The sequence below is a fragment of the Myripristis murdjan genome, chromosome 13 (genome assembly GCF_902150065.1).
Source record: "Myripristis murdjan chromosome 13, fMyrMur1.1, whole genome shotgun sequence".
NCBI classification, from domain to species: Eukaryota; Metazoa; Chordata; class Actinopteri; order Holocentriformes; family Holocentridae; genus Myripristis; species Myripristis murdjan.
Window position 1 is genome coordinate 28,700,230 of NC_043992.1, and position 19,795 is coordinate 28,720,024.

General features: G+C 41.8%; 1 protein-coding gene across 2 annotated transcripts in view; it reads left to right on the forward strand.

Annotated features, from left to right (window-relative positions):
• Positions 1–13,927, forward strand: part of dscaml1 (Down syndrome cell adhesion molecule like 1) — a 105,624-nt gene extending 91,697 nt beyond the window's left edge. For both annotated transcript variants that reach the window (XM_030067931.1, XM_030067930.1), the window contains exons 23-35: positions 1,101–1,218; positions 3,154–3,317; positions 3,509–3,607; positions 5,229–5,417; positions 6,303–6,431; positions 6,592–6,750; positions 6,855–7,010; positions 7,184–7,214; positions 7,391–7,509; positions 7,764–7,916; positions 9,116–9,310; positions 9,480–9,788; positions 10,683–13,927. In XM_030067931.1, the coding sequence (XP_029923791.1) occupies positions 1,101–1,218; positions 3,154–3,317; positions 3,509–3,607; positions 5,229–5,417; positions 6,303–6,431; positions 6,592–6,750; positions 6,855–7,010; positions 7,184–7,214; positions 7,391–7,509; positions 7,764–7,916; positions 9,116–9,310; positions 9,480–9,788; positions 10,683–11,293 (2,432 nt within the window). In that variant the 3' untranslated portion in view covers positions 11,294–13,927. The remainder of the gene's footprint in view (positions 1–1,100; positions 1,219–3,153; positions 3,318–3,508; positions 3,608–5,228; positions 5,418–6,302; positions 6,432–6,591; positions 6,751–6,854; positions 7,011–7,183; positions 7,215–7,390; positions 7,510–7,763; positions 7,917–9,115; positions 9,311–9,479; positions 9,789–10,682) is intronic.
• The last annotated feature ends 5,868 nt before the right edge of the window (positions 13,928–19,795 follow it).

Genomic DNA, 19,795 nt, shown 5'->3' on the forward strand with positions numbered 1-19,795 from the left:
TGCCTTACTTTCTCCAACGCAGCCTCATTTTTTTCACCATCTCCCTCTGTGTATGTGTTTCTCTCTATTTTGACTTAATGCAATGGAGCAGGTTGTGGTATTGATTTGGAGTTCAGAGGGCACCAGATAAACTGCCTTGAAACAGTGGAAATATAAGAGGGGGAGGGAGAGGGAGGAGCGCAGGAGGATGGAGAAAAGAGCTCTAGAAAATGACATGACAGGGGCAGACCCAACTAATACACAGGACAATAGAAAGGCAGAGTGTGTGAGAAAATGAAGAGGGCAGTTTAATCAATAGGCTTTGGATTAAAAGACAGAAAGAAAAAGGGAGGAAGATAGAATGAATAGAGTGCACTTTCCACCATGTTATCCTTTTCTTCATCTGTTCATTCCCTTGACTGCTGGGTGCAAAGGTTTGTGTGTGTGCGTGCGTGTGTGTGTGTGTGTGTGTGTGTGTGTGTGTGGGTGTGGGTGTAGGGGGTGGGGGATTGGCGGTGCATCAGCTGATCAGCAGCTGTAAAAGGCTGTGTCCTCCAGGCTGGCCCTCTCAATACTTCATTCAACTTTAACCTAAGTGCACTGGAGCGCTAGCATTAAGATGCCAAGCTAAATAAAAAGAGAGAGAGAGAGAGAGAGAGAGAGAGAGGAAGGAGGCCAGGGAAAGGGACAGAGACAGAGAGAAAGAGGTAGTATGTGTGCCTGTGTGGCTGGATATTTTTTCATATTCTGTCTGCTCATTCTTATTCATATGTTATTGTTTTCTGGCTCGTGTCACAGTTAACAAAGATTCTTCTTTGAAGGAAATATTCTGTGCATTTCCATTTATCAAGCTTTTTTCATCAAAAGATGGTCAAAAAGAAAACAAATGACTATATATTGTGTAACCGCTTCCCCACCATTATGTGCCTGTATTGGTGGAAAATATTCTGAAGCCTACACAACATGTGTATGCTGTTGTTTGACTTTGACAAGATTATTTTGTTGGGCTGTTGTACTGCGTGCGCTATGCTTTTTGTTTGTGTCAGTGGTGTAAATGGTCTTTTTTCATTTTCTCTATCTCCATACACCCCTTGTTCTCTCCTCTCACCATCATTCACCAGCCCCAGCTAAGATCCTGTCTTTTGGGGGCACAGTGACCACTCCATGGATGAAGGAGGTGCGCCTGCCCTGTAGCTCAGTAGGAGAACCTACACCTACCATAAAATGGACCAAAGACAGGTGAGAACCAAGGTTATTATCGTAAATTAAAACAAAAACCAACGAAACTCTGACAAACATAAAAACATCAAGAAGTGTTGGGGAAGAATAGGGGCCCGAAATCAGCAGCGTGACAAAGAAAAAAAAAAAAAAGATGGGCAGAGCTTCCTAGTATGCAGAAACATCAATTTAATGGAAATAATTGTGTCCACTTAGTAACAGTAAGCAGAGGTGTTACAGTTTCCAAAACAGAGGCACAGAAACCACAAAGCATTCAGGTAAGCCCTGCCCATGTTTTTTTCTTCTAAAACATGAAAATGTATGATAAGATACAATAAATATGAAAGAGAGTTTGCAAAAAACAACAAACACTAACTGAAAAAAAGACTAGACAAGGCTAGGAAATTCTTGCATGGCATGGATGGCAAGTTGACAAGTCCACTTCAAGGCAGAGTTTTGTGGTGAGGGCACTCAAAACCTCCTGAGGGTTATCAGCTGGGCTCCCCCATCCTCAGGTGTTTGATCAGTTTGATCCCTACAACACCTCCAGAGAGCTCAGCCGCTGGGGCAGCCCCCATCGGCCCCTCAGGCCCCACATCCACTCAACTCCACTCAGACCTCTGCTCTGCTCACTGACTTGTTCCAGCGTTCATTGTCCTTCAGCTGCACCACCTGGAGGCTGGCTCTGTTTGTTTGGTGATGTTTGCCGCAAGCTTCTTCTGGGCTGAACCTCTGATCCTCAGGATGGAAAAGGCTCGCCAGAGCGACTGCCCTGGAGATCCTCTACAGCGTATTTCCACTGGGAGACTCTGTGTCTGCCATCCCCTCTCCTAGCATTCGAGGATGAGTGCTTGGTACTTTCCAAGGTTTTGTTCATGGGCCTCCTCCATCCTCTCCTCCCAAGGCACAGTCAGTACCACTTGTTGCGTTGCTCTAAATCACAGAGCTATATCTGGCCTGAGAGTTGAGCTAGTAATCTCCTCTGGGAGAATTTTAGTTGTTTCCCGAGATCCACTCTCATCTCCCAGCCAGCAGCTGTTGCCAGGAGCCCTATGCCGGTTGATGTCCTGCAGGAGCTTGTTCCATCATGTTCCACACATCCTTCCAGCCCAGAGATCTTCCTTGGACTGGTTTGCCTGCCCTCTTCCTCCACCATCAAAAGCTCTTTGTGGACTAGGCTGCAGCGATCTTTAGCATTTTCATCCGTCCACCTTAGCCTAGTTAAGACCCCCAGGCCCTGTCTGCCCTGGTTGACTGTTGCTACAGTGTCTGCATGGCGTGGTCTTACCTCTGTCTCTGCCTCTTTCAAAGCATTCTTTGCCAACCATGTGTGCCCTGTTTGAATGGTGATGCCTGCCTGGTGAACCTTTTGGTGGCTTATTGCTGCTGTCAGTCAGCTAGGGGGCTAACTAATCAAGATAAAAACAAAAGTTAAAGAGCCCTGATATGTTAATTCCAGATAGCGCCCAGACTAATGTATCCCAGCATAATTTGCAGAGGACTGCCGATGCAAGCCAAGGCTGTGGCAAAGTATCAAACTTTAGTGGTAGGAGGACTTTCAAACAGCGAAAACAGCCTGCCCTTGTGTTTCTGAATGCTGATATAGTCATATTATTCTTCATAAGCTGACACACGCTAATGGAATGAAAAAGTGCTTCATAAACATCATCATAAACAAATGTATTGTGTTGTTAGAAAAAAAATCTATAAGACTCTGTAATACAAAGCAGATCCCAAAATGAATGGAAATACCACACAATATCTATGATCATGTGATATTATGCCCTTGAACAATTCATGAATTCCCATTGATTGATAATCCTCTTTAGGCATTAAATAAGAGTGAATAAGTCTTAGTTTCTTTCTCTTTCTCTCCTCTCTCTCTCTCCCTCCCTCCCTCCCTCCCTTTGTGTGTGTGTGTGTGTGTGTGTGTGTGTCTGTGTGTCTGTGTGTCAGTGAGGACACAGCCATCCCAGTGTCTCTAGATGGCCAGCGACTCATCTTGGCCAATGGGACACTGGTGCTACGCTCAGTCAAAGCTGAGGATTCTGGGTACTACACCTGCACAGCCACCAACACACTGGGCTTTGACACCATCATAGTCAACCTTCTGGTACAAGGTAAGAAAACTCTCCACATAACAACAACCACTGTATGTAGCATTCATATTTTCATTTTAGAAGACAGTTGGTTGTGCATTTCTCTTTAATGAGCAATGACTTTTTTTCTCTCTCCTAAAATGGATCAATAGCATTTTGGAGTGTGCATTTGAGGTATTATTGAGCAGTTCTGAATGTTTGTCATCCTCCAGTCCCTCCAGATCAGCCTCGCCTGACCGTCTCCACCACCTCAACCTCCTCCATCACCCTGGCATGGATACCAGGAGACAACGGAGGCAGCTCTATCCGAGGTACGTGTCTGTCCACTTGCCTAATGGATCTGTCTTTCTGTATCTGATTCCCTTTCTTTCTGTCAGTCTCTACAACAGTTGCATATAAGCCACACTGAAAGTGGCTGCATGGAATTCTTCCTGATTTCATGCCTTTTAGTTTATTTGCTGTAAAGTGGTGGGTTTATATACGTATAGTTTCAATGCAAATAAGCTATCCCTTTCACCTCTACTCTTAGTTGACCCTCTGTTTGTTTTTCTTCTCTCTTTCTACCTCACCTCGTACTTTGGTAGCCTACATACTGATGTATCAGTTTATTGACTGGCACCCTGGTTTTTATGTTTCCCAGTTAGCTATCTGTCTGTTTGATTATCTGATTGTTGGTGATTTGTGTGTGGATGGGCATGGTGCGTGCATGTGTCTAACGGAATGGGCATGCATGCAAATACGCTTTCAACCTCTTTTCCATGGACATGGTGTTCTTTGCCAGTATCCAAATGGTGCAGTTTTTTTTTCACATCTTCTGTTTACACAATCATTTGTCTGTCTCCTTGTCACTCTTTATATCTGTATAGGTTTGTCTGTCTCTCTGTATACCAGAGTAACTGTCAGTCCATGAAGCCATCTGTACACAGTCAGATTGCTCAAGTTCCCCATCAAGCATCTATTTTGCATTGCTACTGCCATGGCATCTGCAGCCTATTCCTTCTCAAATATTAGCAGATAGGTGTATTTTTAACACAAAAGTCCAGCCCTACAAACATCTGGCTCTGGGACCATGCTTTGCAGGTTTCTCTCAACTGTAAATAACAAAATTGTTTTCCAAAACAAAAATAAATTAATAAATCGCATGCAGGAAAGGTTCGGTGCAGCAGGCTCCAGCTTTAGTGCTGAATAGTTGCAGTTAAAAGGAGCTGGAATCTGTAGGTGTGTTTCTGCCCTTGGTGTGTTCTGTTCTGTTCTGGTCTGGTCTGGTCTGGTCTGGTCTGGTCTGGTCTGTTCTGTTCTGGTCTGTTCTGGTCTTGCCTTTTCAGACAGATAAAGTGGTGATTATAAAATCTGTAAATAAACCCTGCAGAATCTGCACAGGTTAACCCTTCTGATGTTTCAGCCTTTACTGTATCATCTGTCAGTGAGAGGAGAGGAGTGGAGTGATGGCTAAGAGAGGGGCGTGATAAAAACAAAAACAGACAAACAGACAAACAGGCAGGCATACATATACATAATTACACATAGACAGACAGACAGACAGACTGACAGACAGAACAAAAAAAAGAGCAACTCAAAGTGTGAAGGAAAAATATTGTAACAGAGGTGGCTCTCCACAGCAGCTGATTATAAAAACAGTCACCATATTGCATGTCTTCATTTGCATAGATGCTCAGTCAGCGCCATCCCAGTCTTAAGGTTTGTGGGTAACTAATCATGGCGGCGTAGATAGGAAACAGCCAGACCAGCCTTTGGGCCTGTAGGTGGGAGAAATGCAGTCTGACATCGCCATCTGGTGGACAGCAGAGGTACCAATGTGATAAAGTTCAATTAAGGTAGTGTAAGGAGACTTTTGCAGTTTAAACATGAAAAATACAGGAAATAAAATTAATTGTTGTGTGTGTGGGTGTGTGTGTGTGTGTGTGTGTGCAGGTTTTGTGCTGCAGTACTCAGTAGACAACACAGAGGAGTGGAGGGATGTGTTCATCAGCTCCAGTGAACGTTCCTTCAAGCTTGACAACCTGCGTTGTGGCACCTGGTATAAAGTCAAGCTGGCTGCCAAGAACAGCGTGGGGGCCGGACGCATCAGCGAGATTATCGAGGCCAAGACCCACGGACGAGGTGAGAAACCACGAGTGCAGAGATGTGGAGAAAGTAGAGGAGGAAGAGGAGGGTGGGATACATACAAAAAAATGCATAAACACTCAAGGCACACTTTGAAAATCACCTTCTCTTGCAGTCCCAATTCAAAGGAAATAGGTTTCAATAAAATAAAAACGAGTCAAAATGGCATCTTTTTGACTTGGACCTATGAGAAAACAGGTCATCATGTCAGCGGTGTCAACCCTGAAAACCTAGCACATCACACACATTAACATTCGAATCTCTAAAAAATGACTGATATTAAAATGCTTGTTTACACAAATAGAGTGTAAAGATTTAAAATTTAACCTCCTATATGCTGCCCTCATGGGAAATACAAGCAACAAGCAAAGTGGATAATGCTTCAACCACTGTAAAGGGTGTATGGCCAGTTGTAATTGAAAAGTATTTATGATTTGTTATCTTTATGTCATATAAACCTGATGAAAACTTTCTACCAAAACACAGTATCTACTGATAGACAGCATTTTGAAACATCTATGGGCCTCTGAGAGAGGCTTTGTTCGTTCTTCATCTCTACCTTTTTGGTTCATGTGCTTTTCTTGTAAAGCGAAGTATTTTTTTTTCAGTGTTGTTTTTTTTTTTTTTCCAGTGTTGCTTTGTTTCCTTTGTTGTTCCTTTCTTTTGTCTCTGCCCACAAAACTTGGCCACAGATAAAGCATGTAGGCCTAGTAGTGTTGGCCCACAGGATGTATTATATCATACCATTGCTGGCAACACTGCTAGCAATCCATGGCCTGATACTGGTGCATGAATTGTAGCACACGGTGATATAGATATCTAGCACTAACAAAGACTAAGGAACACATACAGACACACCCTGATGTGGTTTTCCTCTTGCAGAGCCCCAGTTCAACAAAGAGCAGCCGGTGTTCACCCACATTAATTCCAGCCATGCCCGCCTCAACCTGCAGGGCTGGGCAAGCGGAGGCTGTCCCATCAACGCTGTCACTCTGGAGTTCAGACCTAAAGGTTGGTCACCACATCTCCAATTTGCAACTTGGGGTAACTGGGGTAGAGTGTAAAAAGTTGATAAATTTGGCATAACATTCCCAGTATTGAAACATCTTTGCATACTTCTTGGAAACAAAAATGGAAAATGTAGTCAGCATTGGTTTACCTGCTTTTCCAGGCACATGGACATGGCAGAGTGTGCGCACTAATGCCACCACAGACGTGTTCCTGGCAGAGCTGCGTGAGGCCACCTGGTACGAGCTGAAGATGAAGGCTTGTAATAGCGCTGGCTGTGGCAACCAGAGCTCCCAGTTTGCTACACTGGACTATGACGGCAGTGAGTAGAGTAGTACTTTGGTGGAGAACATAATTGAACTGGTTCATAATATAATAATGGTGTAAGTACACAATCCAAGCCCTTTTCTTCCTGGGTATGGACAGGCACAATCCCACCAATTAAATCGCCCCTGGAAAAGAATGATGACGTGAAGAAACTGTTTTCTATTGGCTGTCCCGTGATCTTGGTCACCCTGGGCGTCGCACTCCTGTTCATCATCCGCAAGAAACGCAAAGAAAAGAGGCTGAAGAGACTGAGAGGTAAGAGTGAGAGTAAAAGAAGTAAGACAGAAAGGCTAGGAATGAAGAAGCAAGAAGATGAATGCAGTCTCCAAAGAAATATTCTTCAATGAAGTCCTGAAAGTTGTATTTGTTGTAAAAGTCTTTTTGCATGTCAGGAAAAACCTAATCCATTTTGTTTCTCTGCTCTCTAGATGCCAAAAGCCTGGCTGAGATGCTGATCAGGTAAGACTGCTATGCCCTGACCAAAATTAGGATGTAATACTGTTGAGAGACTCAAAATCCATTTCACCAATCCATGTTTGACATTTTCTCAAAACCATGAATTTCTGTATGTGTGTGTGTGTGTGTGTGTGCGCGCGCGTGTATGTACGTATGTGCATCTTGTATTCCTGGAGTAGTAAGAACAACCGCAGCTTCGACACACCGGTGAAAGGTCCTCCTCAGGGTCCACGGTTACACATCGACATTCCTAGAGTCCAGCTGCTAATTGAGGACAAAGAAGGCATCAAACAGATCGGTGAGAGAAAGAGTGTGTGTCTGTGTATGTGTGTCTGTGTGTCTGTGTACATGTGTCTGTGCCTGAGTGCTGGTCAGGGTCTTCTGTTTCAAATTTGTGAATGGGTAGATGCCACAAGCATTCACAATGAGAAACCTTAATACTTAATACCGCAAGTGTAATTTTTTAGGTCCGTTAAAAAGTTGAATATTCATTCTTATATTTGTTTTTGCATTTTGCCATAGTTGTTTTAAATGGTATATCCACTCTGCTAGGGGAAGACAAGGCCACTATCCCTGTGACAGACACAGAGTTCAACCAAACCGGGAACCCTCAGAGTTTCTGCACAGGTGTGTCTGTCCATCACCCTGCCCTCATCCAGAACACTGGTCCTTTGATTGACATGTCAGACATCAGACCGGGAACCAGTAAGTCTTCTCTCGTAGTCTCTTTTATCGCAACACACCTCATAAAAGCAACTGCTGTATAAATGCCTATTGTACCATCATAATTGTATTTGGTGAACGCATAATCTGGATAAAATATCTGCCTTTCTGCAAAACATTTTCATTTATTTGGCCATGTAAACACCATATACTGATTTATTCATTTTGATGGAGTGAAAATGTGTTTGGTTACAGAAATTACTGCAAGGTAAATGGCACTGGCAAGAGCCAACATTTTTGGAGCCTTCATGCTGAGGCAATTTAAGGAAATTAACTTCAATAGCGGTGACAGAAATATATTGTGATCGTCAACATGAACAAGAAAGAATACCAAATGTGATCTCAAAAAAATTGCATTTGCATTGCAACAAAATTGCACTATCATGCAATAAAATGCAATATCAGATGCCACATGATTGGCATCTGACGTTGCACTATAAATATCTTGACGTACCATCAAGATGTTTGATTTTCCTTTTTTTCTTTTTTTTCAACAGTGTTTAAGTGTTTTAAGGTGGATATTTCCTTTAGATTGGACAGAATTATTTTCAGACTGACTCAGTCTGTGTCTGTATTGCCAGCTTCACATGGACTACCTCCCTAACCTTTGCCATGTCTATTCAACCAATCAGATAGTCAACAAATAATCTACCTGGCTGTAAATTTAAATGAACTTAGGTTATTGAGGGAATGCGTGCAACTTCAAATCATGTAAATGCTTTAGCTAAGCTCTCACTTCAAAGACAAAAAAGTTTTTTGTTGTTTTTTTACTGTATATAAACAACATGGATTTTGGTACATTCAGACAAACAGGACCCACTTTCTCACAAGCAACAATATTTGTACAATAATAGTTACAACTTACAAGTGGCAGAAAATTTATTTTGGTTAGCCATCTTTAATTTGAGCACCCACAGTTACAGGAGATTTTCTGCATGTAAACTTATATTTGGTTATTTCTTGCCTTAGCCTTCAGTAACTTTCCACTTACCCGGCTGCATAACCATAGCAGCCTCTTACCCTCTCATTTAGGGAAGCCTGGCACACATTGACACAGAACTCCACTGTGGATAAGGAGAGAATGTACTCATCATGATTGTATCTTCACGCCCTCAACTAACCTCCAAACGTACAGTATGTACATCCCCATTAATTCTATCTCTCAATCCATTCACCATCAGATCCTGTGTCAAGGAAGAGTGTTAAGTCAGCCCACAGCATCAGGAACCGTTACTCCAGCCAGTGGACCCTGACCAAGTGCCAGGCCTCCACGCCAGCCCGTACTCTCACTTCAGACTGGCGCACAGTTGGCTCCCAGCATGGCATTACCGTCACAGAGAGTGACAGCTACAGTGCCAGCCTCTCACAGGATACAGGTTGGCACTTAGATGAAATGACACTTACAGCCAATACATGCACATATACAAGGAATACAGTTTGTCAGACTTTGGAGAAAATAACCAGTCCTGCAGTACACCTCAAACACACATTTGTAAAAGTTGAGAATATTTGCTTTCTTCTTTTTCCTTCCCTATTCTTACACAGATAAGGGACGTAACAGTATGGTGTCAACAGAGAGCGCCTCCTCCACCTACGAAGAGTTGGCAAGAGCATATGAACATGCGAAGCTGGAGGAGCATCTGCAGCATGCCAAGTTTGAAATCACCGAGTGCTTCATTTCTGACAGCTCGTCTGACCAGATGACCACAGGTACTAATGACAATGCAGACAGCATGACCTCCATGAGCACACCGTCAGAGCCGGGTATCTGCCGCTTCACCGCCTCGCCACCCAAACCCCAGGACTATGATCGTGGCAAGAATGTAGCCGTGCCCATTCCACACCGCGCCAAGAGTGAGTGGATTTGATTTCTTTTCTTGACACCTTGTATTTCAGTTTTAGAGCATCTTAGGACATAACTTGAATTAGGTCTTGAGATAGTTGCTGTGTTAGGAAAATCTCCGTGCACTGCAAAAATCTTCATATTAACAATTCATGTAGTTTCACATTTACAAAAAGGATGTCTCTTGCACAGCGAAACTCTTACTTACTTCGGTGCTGGTTAAGCACAGGAAATTAAAACATGCTTACGTCAAAAAATCATGCTGCCAGCAAAGCTCTAGACCCACTTGATCAACATACAGTACTATTTATTTCTACATCTTTTCCAGAAAAAAAAAAAAAAGCAATGCGTTTCACATGTTGCTTCATCAGGCTTGCTCAGTAGAAACCTCCTATTGATCAAGTAGGGCTAGAGCTTTGTTGGTGTGCAGCAAGATTTTTGACTTGATCATTTTGATTCATATTCAGACTTAAAATCTTGTTTTTCATTAAACAAGTGGTAAAATATGCCAATGAGATGAAATAATCCTAACTGTTTCCATTGTAGTTTCATTTGTTTCAGGAATTTTTATGGGAACAGAAAAATATAAATATGTATAAATATAAATATCTAAAGATCAGGCAGATCAGCACACTAGTAGAAACTTGACACACTAGACACTTGTGTCAAGAAAATTTGGAAAAAATAAACTGAGTGTCTTTGGAAACAGCTGGGATTATCTCATCCCATTGACAGTTTTTTGTCTCTTGTTTGAGAAAAATAAGATGTTAAGACTGAATTTGAGGCTGAATTACTTGTTAAGATGGAGATTTTTTTTCAGTGTATGTCTAAAACTTAACTTTCAGACATTTTTTGACAGGCTAGGGCAGTCCCTCTGAATCTGCCTATTCTTTATCTTCAACCAGGTGACTACTGCAACCTACCCCTCTACATGAAAACAGATCCTTTCTTCCGAAAGCAATCGGATCATCATGACCCGTGCCCAGTGGTTCCCCCTCGTGAAGCCTCCATTCGTGGCCTGGCCCAGCGGGCATATCACACCCAGGGCCGCCATGTGACTATGGACTCTGCCAAGCAGCAGGCCCTAACCATGGGCCACTCTGGCCTGGCCAGCCTCACCTCCTCTGGGGCTTCCTCTGGTGGAGCAACAGGGGGCGGTGGTGGTGGTGGGCCGAGTGGTGGAGGTAGTGGGAGTGGAGGGGTGTCTGCCAGCTCCAGCAGCTCCACACTGCCCCAGAGGACTCTCACCATGCCTGGCTCCTCTGCCTCAGCTGCCCAGAGTGCAGCAGCAGCTGCTGCTGCTACTGCCGCTGCTGCTGGGGCATCATCATCCTCTGGGGGGGTTGGGGCCGCGGGGGCCACAGGAGGGACCCCTGGAGGTGCCTCCTCATCCTCCTCCAAGATGGGGGGATCCAGAGACTCTCTCCTGGAGAGCAGCTCCTCGGGCCTAGGCAGACTGCAGAAGCAGAGGGATGGAGGGGCAGGGGCCTACTCCAAGTCGTACACTCTGGTGTAGACTGCCGTCACTGGGGCCTGTCACTGTAACTCTTAATAGAATGCTGGAAAAGCCAGCACTTGCCTGGAGCCTCTAGGGGGAAGTGGAGCAAGTAAGATACACACGCACAGCTGACCCGACAATGCCTGCACTGTGCCAGGCTGCAGGGGGCCAGTCGGGGCCCCCATCGACAATACTGTATGAAGGGGTCGGATTTGGGTCTCCACAGCACAGGGGTTTGCCTTTCTTTCTGCCTGATTTTACTTTCTATTATTATTGTGTCATCTTTCTCTATCTCTTATGTCACCACCCTGGAAATCACTTGCCAAAACATAGATAATGATTTATCTTTTTACCACATCTTCTCTTTTCATTTTCTCTCTTTTACTCTCTCATTTTCTGGTAAAGACAAAGTACTTATGCACAAAATACTTTCCACGTGCACTTGTTTTCTGGAATCAAGACGCTAATAGGATGAACCATGTCGCTGACAGTTTCACACAGACCCGTGTAGATTTTTTTAGGCCTTCCAAATAGTTTCTTTTCTGGTCTTTGGTGGAAGCAGAGCTCATATCACAGCATATTGCCATGGCAGGATGCTTTTACTGTATGCATAAACCACCAACCTTGGTGTCACACTGGCTCTGAGAGGTTATTCTGTCATGGACACGTAAACTAGAGGCAGTGGAGGGACTTTGGTCTCAATACCATTTTTGAAACCCGGGGAATTCTCTTTTACATGCAATGGATGACACAATATAGTGTTCTTAATTGATGCTTTTGTAAACAGACTCAAAACAGAGAAAGAAGAAAAAAAGTTGAGCATCATCTTCAAGCAACAGATGAATCCAACCTTTTTTTTTCCATGCTTCAATTGTCTGTTTATTTTCTGATGTTGGAAATATAATCTCATGTGCACTAAGAAAAGGTTAGAATGGATCCACGTAACAGAACCTTCACAAGCCTGCGTGTGGGTGTGTGTGGGTGTATATGTGTAAATATATATATGTATACATGTGGCAGGCACACACCAACAGTGGATCTTTTTAAAATCAATCTGTATGCTGACTCCTCGGGCAGACATCTGTGTCAAAACTGCCCCCTCCCCCACTGTTCATTTTTGTACCTGTGAAAGGGGAAACGGGGACAATGATGACAATGATGCCGATGATGTAACACTATAATCCTAATTTGGTCCAGCATTTTGAACTTTGTTTTTTTTTTTCTTTGTTTTTTTTTTTTTTTTAAATGTGTGACTGACAGCATTGCCTAGGAAATGAGGTTGAATATGCGTTGTAGAGGAAGTGGGTTGAAAAGAGAGAAAAACTACAAACAAGAAGGAATAGGTTCCTTCCTCCCTCTCTCCTCTCTCTCTATCTCTCTTTCTCTGTCCCTCCATCCTCGCAATGATGAAGGAAGAGACCCTTTTGTTATTTGTTATGGTGCCACAGTGCCATTATTCTTTGTTTCACTCATCAGTCTACCTGAACCTACCCACCCAGCCCCTCATCCCATCCATACAGTCTCACTGTGACCTACTGCCAGTGCACTCTGCTCGACAGAAAGACAGACAGACAGACTGAGAGAAAACGTTTAACATGCACATGACAGGCAGAAACTCTAGATACATGTTCAATGACAAGTTGAATGGAAAGACGAGTTATAAACATATAGCAAATTTTTACAGATATACATGAGAAACTCATATTTGTATGAAGCGAATTCTTAATTGCATTTATGAACAGATAAAGGATAAAGACATTGAGGTGAAGTCCTATCGACGGAGAGATCAAGTGTCAGTAGAATTTGCAGTTGTGAGGGGTTACATCGACAGGAAATAAGTGGTCTCCAAAACTAATGATGTGTTTCAAGTCCCTCCACCTCACTGAAATTGATTTTAGCTTTATGCATGGTACTGTATCTTTTAACTTTAAGTTTGATATTTTGTTTCCATTCTTCTCCCAAAGCTTATTCCCATTACAAAGAACGTTCCAAAAAGAGTTGCTCCAAATGTTTTGCCATGGTAAGACGTAACATCAGGGCTCTCGCAATAGAAAAAAAAAGAAAAAGATATGATATATGTTTGTTTTCAAAAGTATGTACATATATATTTCTATTCAAATATATAGCAAATATATGAATATTGAAAAAAGCAGAGAAATATAAAGCCGTTCTAATTGAAAATATATATAAAAGATCACAAGACAATCGCTCAGAGTGAAAAACTGCAAGAAAGGAAGGAGGAAAAAGAAGAGGGAAGCTCATGACTTAAACGGGTAGTACAGCCAAGAAAGAGAGATCTTGGAGAGAAAGGACAGGAAATGGTGTGAAAGAAAGTTGGTAGTGAGGAATGATACAAGGACCCCTTGTGATTTTGTAAATGTTCCAGCTGCATAGCCTATGCAGTAGGTAGCAGTTGAACGGACAAGCACAGTAAAGTCAAATTATAGTATGAGATTGTGTCATTGGTTAACTGTGGTCTATGGCTCAGTGCAGCAAGTGTGGTGTTGAAAATGAAAAGAGTAAAACAAGGACAGCCTATACAGTAAGTCAGCCTAGTGTAAAGTGTTGTATTGTACCTTCCAAAGGTGTGTTCACAAACTCAATGCCGTTACCTGACTATATGTAATGAAGACAGGCAGACAAACAGACAAGTATTTCTTTTTCTTATCTGTGCCACAGCAGGTCCTCCCTAAACTCCGGGACTGCAGGTCAATACACATACCATACAGTAAAGATTATAACTGTTCATAAATGTATTCATGCTCCCATCCTATTCCAGACGGGACAGGATTCGGAGCATCTGCAGAGAGAAGAGAATTTTGCTTTTTGTCGTTATGTTTATGATGCCTTTCATTTTTGCTTTTACTTTCAGATTATGCAAATGTCAGCTGTTGCTTTTCAGAAGTACACTAGTGTCACGTGACAGAGCACGCCTGTTTAGGCAATCAAAAACAGGGACCCCCCCCTCTTCCCCCAGCTTCAGTTGTATGGGTCCTGGATTGAGTCATGAAACGAATGCCCTGCCTACTTCTCGCAATTTGTAAGTGAAGTTGCTCATGTTATAAAACATTGATCTACAGTCAGTTTGCTCAGCCTGAATCATATTGCCTACCTTAAAGGAAAATTCCACCCTTGGATACTCTAAACACTGTTATGTAGCATTGATTTGCAATGTTCAGTACATTCCAGCAGGTATTTATTTTTTTTACGGTGAAATATTATAATTCACTGTTTTGTTCTGTCTACTTTGTCTCAACATGCCTTGTCTACTTAAGTTAGTGATTTCCTACATTTCCCTTGATGCCTTGAGAACAGCCCAGGCGATTTACCTGGAGTTGCAAACATATTTTTTCAGTGCAAATAAGGGATTCCAGTTGCTGCCTTCTTTCAGTCCAACATGAAAAGGAATAGGGGTTCAAACTGACTGCCTTTAGCATACGGCGCTAACACTGACAATTTCTTCATATATTTCTGTATTTGTTGAAGGTGGTACAGATGGGCTTTGAAGCTACAGTGCTTTGCATGCCGGCATCTTACCATCATTACGTGGCTTTATGAAGCAAGGATCGCAGAATTGACACTAAGATACGTGATGAGTTTCTGCCTAGATAATTTTATCCATTTTCAGAAAAGAAAGATTGGCAAATGAGATCCATAAATCCCACTGTCATTGTCACCAAAGGCAAAAAATGGATCTAAATAAAATTCAAAAGCGAAACCTATTCTGATTTGTTCAGTTGTAGGTGGAGAGAGTAATGATTGTAACTATAGTAAGATCAATAAAGTGAGAGTTTCGAGATGAGAGGACACAACAGCCACATCCGCTGCTCATGACACAAAATGTCATGTGGCGCTGTGTTATGGGGGTCTAGGATAATAGTGAGAAACTGCTGTCTCTTCCTCTTTCATGACAGCTCTTTTTCCCTGTATAATTGTTGAAAAATGTGGCATTTACCATCAACGTTCTAGACTGTTGAAACTTTTTCCTCCAGGTAAACTCCATCGTAGCTGCACTATAAACATCTTGATGCAACAGCACATTGTCTATCTTTTACTGAGGTGCAAGGTGCATCACCAACATCTTTTTTTAAACAGTGTTTAAGTGTTTTAGGGTGGATATTTCCTTTAGGTCGGACAAATATACTTTCAAACTGACTCAATCTGTGTCTGTAAGGCCAACTTCACATGTACTACTTTCCTAACCTTTGCCATATCTATTCAGCCAATCAGACTGCCCCCCCTCACTGTACCCCCTGCCCCCTATACAGCATAATTTCTATTCCACAATAGACTTGTGTACATAGGAAAGTGTTTTGTATAAATGAGTACTATTTTCGACATCTTCAGAAGAAACCAGGGCACAATGTAAACTTTGAATTGAAGTTATTGTAACGAAACAGCAGAGGATTAAAAGAAAATCTATAGAATTATACGAACACTGCTTTATATATTGATTTATGGACCAGTTAAAACATGCCAGAGTGGACCATGCATCTTTTGGACAATATTTGTTTCTTCTCTTACAGGAAGTTTGGTTGAATTCTTTGCTTTATTTCTTTTGTCATGGGTCACTTTATTTAGAGTTTGACTTTTTTATTATTTCACTTTTTCTTTTTTCTTTTTTCTGTTTCCGTTTTTTTTTGGAGGACAGCGGCATTGCATGCTCTGAATATTTTGCTGGTTATAAAAGAAAAAGGGAAATGGAAAAGTGAACAATTTAAAAGGGGGTTAATTAAAACATTTTGAAAATGCAGAGGATGTTCCTTAAACTTTTATGGGGAAATGTTGCTTCAATTTGCAATTGCTTGTGTTTAACTCTACATTTTCTTTTCTATGAAAACAAACAAAAACAGAAAAAGAGTACTCCAACACCTTGTGCAATAAAGCTATCTTTTTATGAACTGTGAGTGTCTTGTTTGTTCCTCTTGAACCAAAATCTTAGGCTGCTGATTCAGAGTTGGACCACAGTGGTGGTTTGGGACTTTTTAGTCCTTGAAATGACATTTTAATTGAATTGTAATTTTTAAATCATTTAGTTTGCAATGAGTTTTAAGGGTCTACAGTGTCAAGTTGCCAATATGAATATAACATTGTAAAAGCAAATAACAGTCATTGTTAAAACAACACTGAATTGGCAACGCATTTGCCTGTAGACTATGCTCTTGAGCTCAATAAAAGTCACACTGAGTTCCTCTGTGAAACACACATCTTAAGTTTTTTACCTCCCCATTTATGTTTACTGCATTTACAAAACAGCTCTTTTTTTTTTTTTTTTTTTTTACACTGACTAATCACACTTTTCAAAATATTACTGTTTGAACAAGAAAATGGATCTAGTGGAACTAACCTGGAATGTAAATCCCAGTGAACCCGGATCCACTTTCTCATTCAAACTGTTTATTTCATTTTGAAAATTTAGTGATCAGTGTAAAAAAAAAAAAAAAAAAAAAAAAAAAGTATGACCACCGCTGCCATATGTGATCTTCTTTGACTCATGCTTATAAACACGAAAGACACACATATTAGTTCACATAAGTAAACACATTGTGATTGTGATTGTCTTTGACTCTTGTTTGTACTTGTTTGTACTTGTAGTTCTAATTATGTTTTTGAGGGCCGTTTTGTGAACGCAAGATCTGTGTTCAGCAGAACCTGAACCTGAATCAAAACCCGTGAACCTGACACTCAGAGTACAAACTTATATTTAGCTCAAGAACATATACAGGCAGATGTTGTGACCAGTACTTGGACCAGAGTCATTTTAACTGGGAGCAGACATACATTTGAGGAGTTGGATAAAAGTTTCAGTCATCTTCAAGAGCATAGATCCCACATCAGGGCTTTAAGTTCCTTACATCAGGAGGTAATCTAAAATTACTAGCCCTTAAAAAATCTGCGTATGTGTATTATTATTTAAAAAAAAAAAAAAAAAAAAAAAAATCTGGATCAGTGCTTATTGCATTGAATTCACATGGATGTGGTCTGACAGTTTGCATATGTCGTTCAGGACCGGATCAAGACACTAGAGGGCGACATCATACAATGAAAATTAACAAATGCAATCCAGGTTGTCAGTGCAGTTTATTGAAATAACCTTGAAACATCTTTACATGTAGATTTTGGAGAGCTTCACAATCATGACAAATTATCTATTTTCAATTTTTCAGTATTAAAATGCTCATGACACTGGGAAATTACAATACACAAGCACGCACTCTCACAGCCACTCAGTCATCACAGTATAAATATTCACATGTAATATTCACATTATATTTTACATTAGGAATAAGAACCAGCTGGTTCAGGTATATTATATATTTGTTGTGTTATTAGTCAAACTTCTCTACTATGTGTATGATATACAGATTCGATGAATGTGTGTGTTTGCACGTATACATGTGTGCATGTCGTCACAGGGTCCATCTCTCCATCAGTCGATTCCTTCTTCCGCACTGGAAAAAAATCTCCAGTTTAACAAGTCATTTAGTCTCATATTCAGGCCTAAAATCCTGTTTTTCTTCAAACAAGTAGGGAAAAACAACATCAAAGGGATGAGATAATCTCATGTTTCCAGTGCTATTCAGCTTGTTTCCAGAAGTTTCTTGAATGAAATGTCATTTTTTTGTATACTGGTACAGTGATCTGCCTTATTCTACGTTGTTTCAACATATTTATACTTGAAAAAATTAAAGTGAAGCTGCACTGGATACAACTGGAATTATCTCAACTTTTATCTCAACTGGCAGACTGCATGAGACTAAATGATTTGTTAAGATGGAAGCTTTTTTTTTTTTTTTTTTTTTTTTTTTTTTTTTTTTTACAGTGCATACATCCCAGCTGCCTCCTGCTGTCTCACAGGTTTGCTGCATCAGTACCTCCACCCCTCGTCTTTCCATCCGTCTCTGTGTCCCTCTGTCCTTCTACTTCCCATTATTCTGCTTCTTCTGTTGGAACTTCCTGAAATGGTTCTGGATGGTCGCAGCAGCTTTATCAAACTCGACGGGGCTGAGTGGGGGGGCGATGGGGGATGGAACACTGCACGTCCCGTTGCTCGCATTTGAGTCTGAGCATGACAGGACACAGGGGATAGTCAAGGAAGCAGAGGCAAGAGCCATGGAGACATGGGCTATAGCAATGATTCAATTCAAACACATGATTTTCATGTTAACCTTGGGTTAAGCAGGCTATTGTTCTGATTAAAATTTGAATTGGCTCAATTTTGGCAGTCAGTGGAATTAAATTTTACTATCCATTGATAAAATCAGCCCAGTAGAAAAATAGCCTGCCATCAGATGTACTCCCATTAATTTTGTTTCAATACTTACTCTTTCTGTACACTCCTATGCTGTTCCTCCTGAGGCCATCAAACTGTAGAAGGACACAGTAACCAGTTAGGAGAAAGTGTAACAACAGCACACAAATCCAAAGAGCGGGCGATAGAGATGGCGGAAAGGACGGACAGATAGAAACAGAGGCGTCATCATGGATTACTTTTGACCATGTGAACAACATGCGTCAGGGACATTTCAGGTATGCTGCTTTGATAGTCATCACTGGTGGAATGTTAGAACGAACATGATGAAAACATTCTTCAGACACCAGCGAGCCTCGAGAGTTCAAATCAGACGCAGGCGAGCAGACAGGTAGTCACGCAATCACCTTTGTCTGAGGCTAGGCTCCCTGGGTAACTGTACATCATGTGCCATCCACTGTGCAAAGAATGTCTGTGTGCCTGTGTTTGTTTGTGTGTACGTGAGCCTGGGTGTGTATTAGTAGATGTACCTGTGTGCATGCACCTGTGTGTGTGTGTGTGTGCATGTCCTTTGTATCTACAGTTAGAGTAATGACCTCAGACAAATCCTCCTGATTGGGATTACAGCTCAAGCAGAGCAGCGGCAGGGAAGCCAGAGGGCGGAGGAGTGGACCAGCTTAACCTGCTTACTTGTTAGCTGGGCTGTACGCCTGCACTCAGTGCCACACATCAGCTTGATTACCTCCGTCACTTCACTCCAATCTGCACTCTTACCCAAAAAGTTAGTGACTTCAGCATGTGGCCAGTGTGAAACGAGAGGCTGTAAAGCATGCCTTGCTCACCTCCATCTCTTATTTATTTATTTTTTGATCCGTGCTTCTTTTCCTGTTAACTGCCTTTTCTTCCACCACACCTCCCATTCTCCCTCCCTTTCCCTCTCTCCATCTGTTTATTAGCCTGATTCATCTGTGTGCGTGTCTGGCTCACAAGTATCCTTCATCCTTCAAATAGCGCTGGGATGGATACGCAGTAAATTAAACCCACCGCAATTCTGCACGTCTTGTGCTCAGAATACCTGAGGAGTGGACTTTGGACTCTCCTCAAACTTGCTGCTTTATTCAGGCTCTCATAGTGAAGGCCTGCAGGGTTTCCAAATAAATGTGCATGGATAATCTACTTTCAAAGGTTTATTCATTCATCATTATTGATTCACTGGGGTCCAGAGAGTTATTAGCTCACTGGATCCAGTGCCAAACCAAACTTTCTGT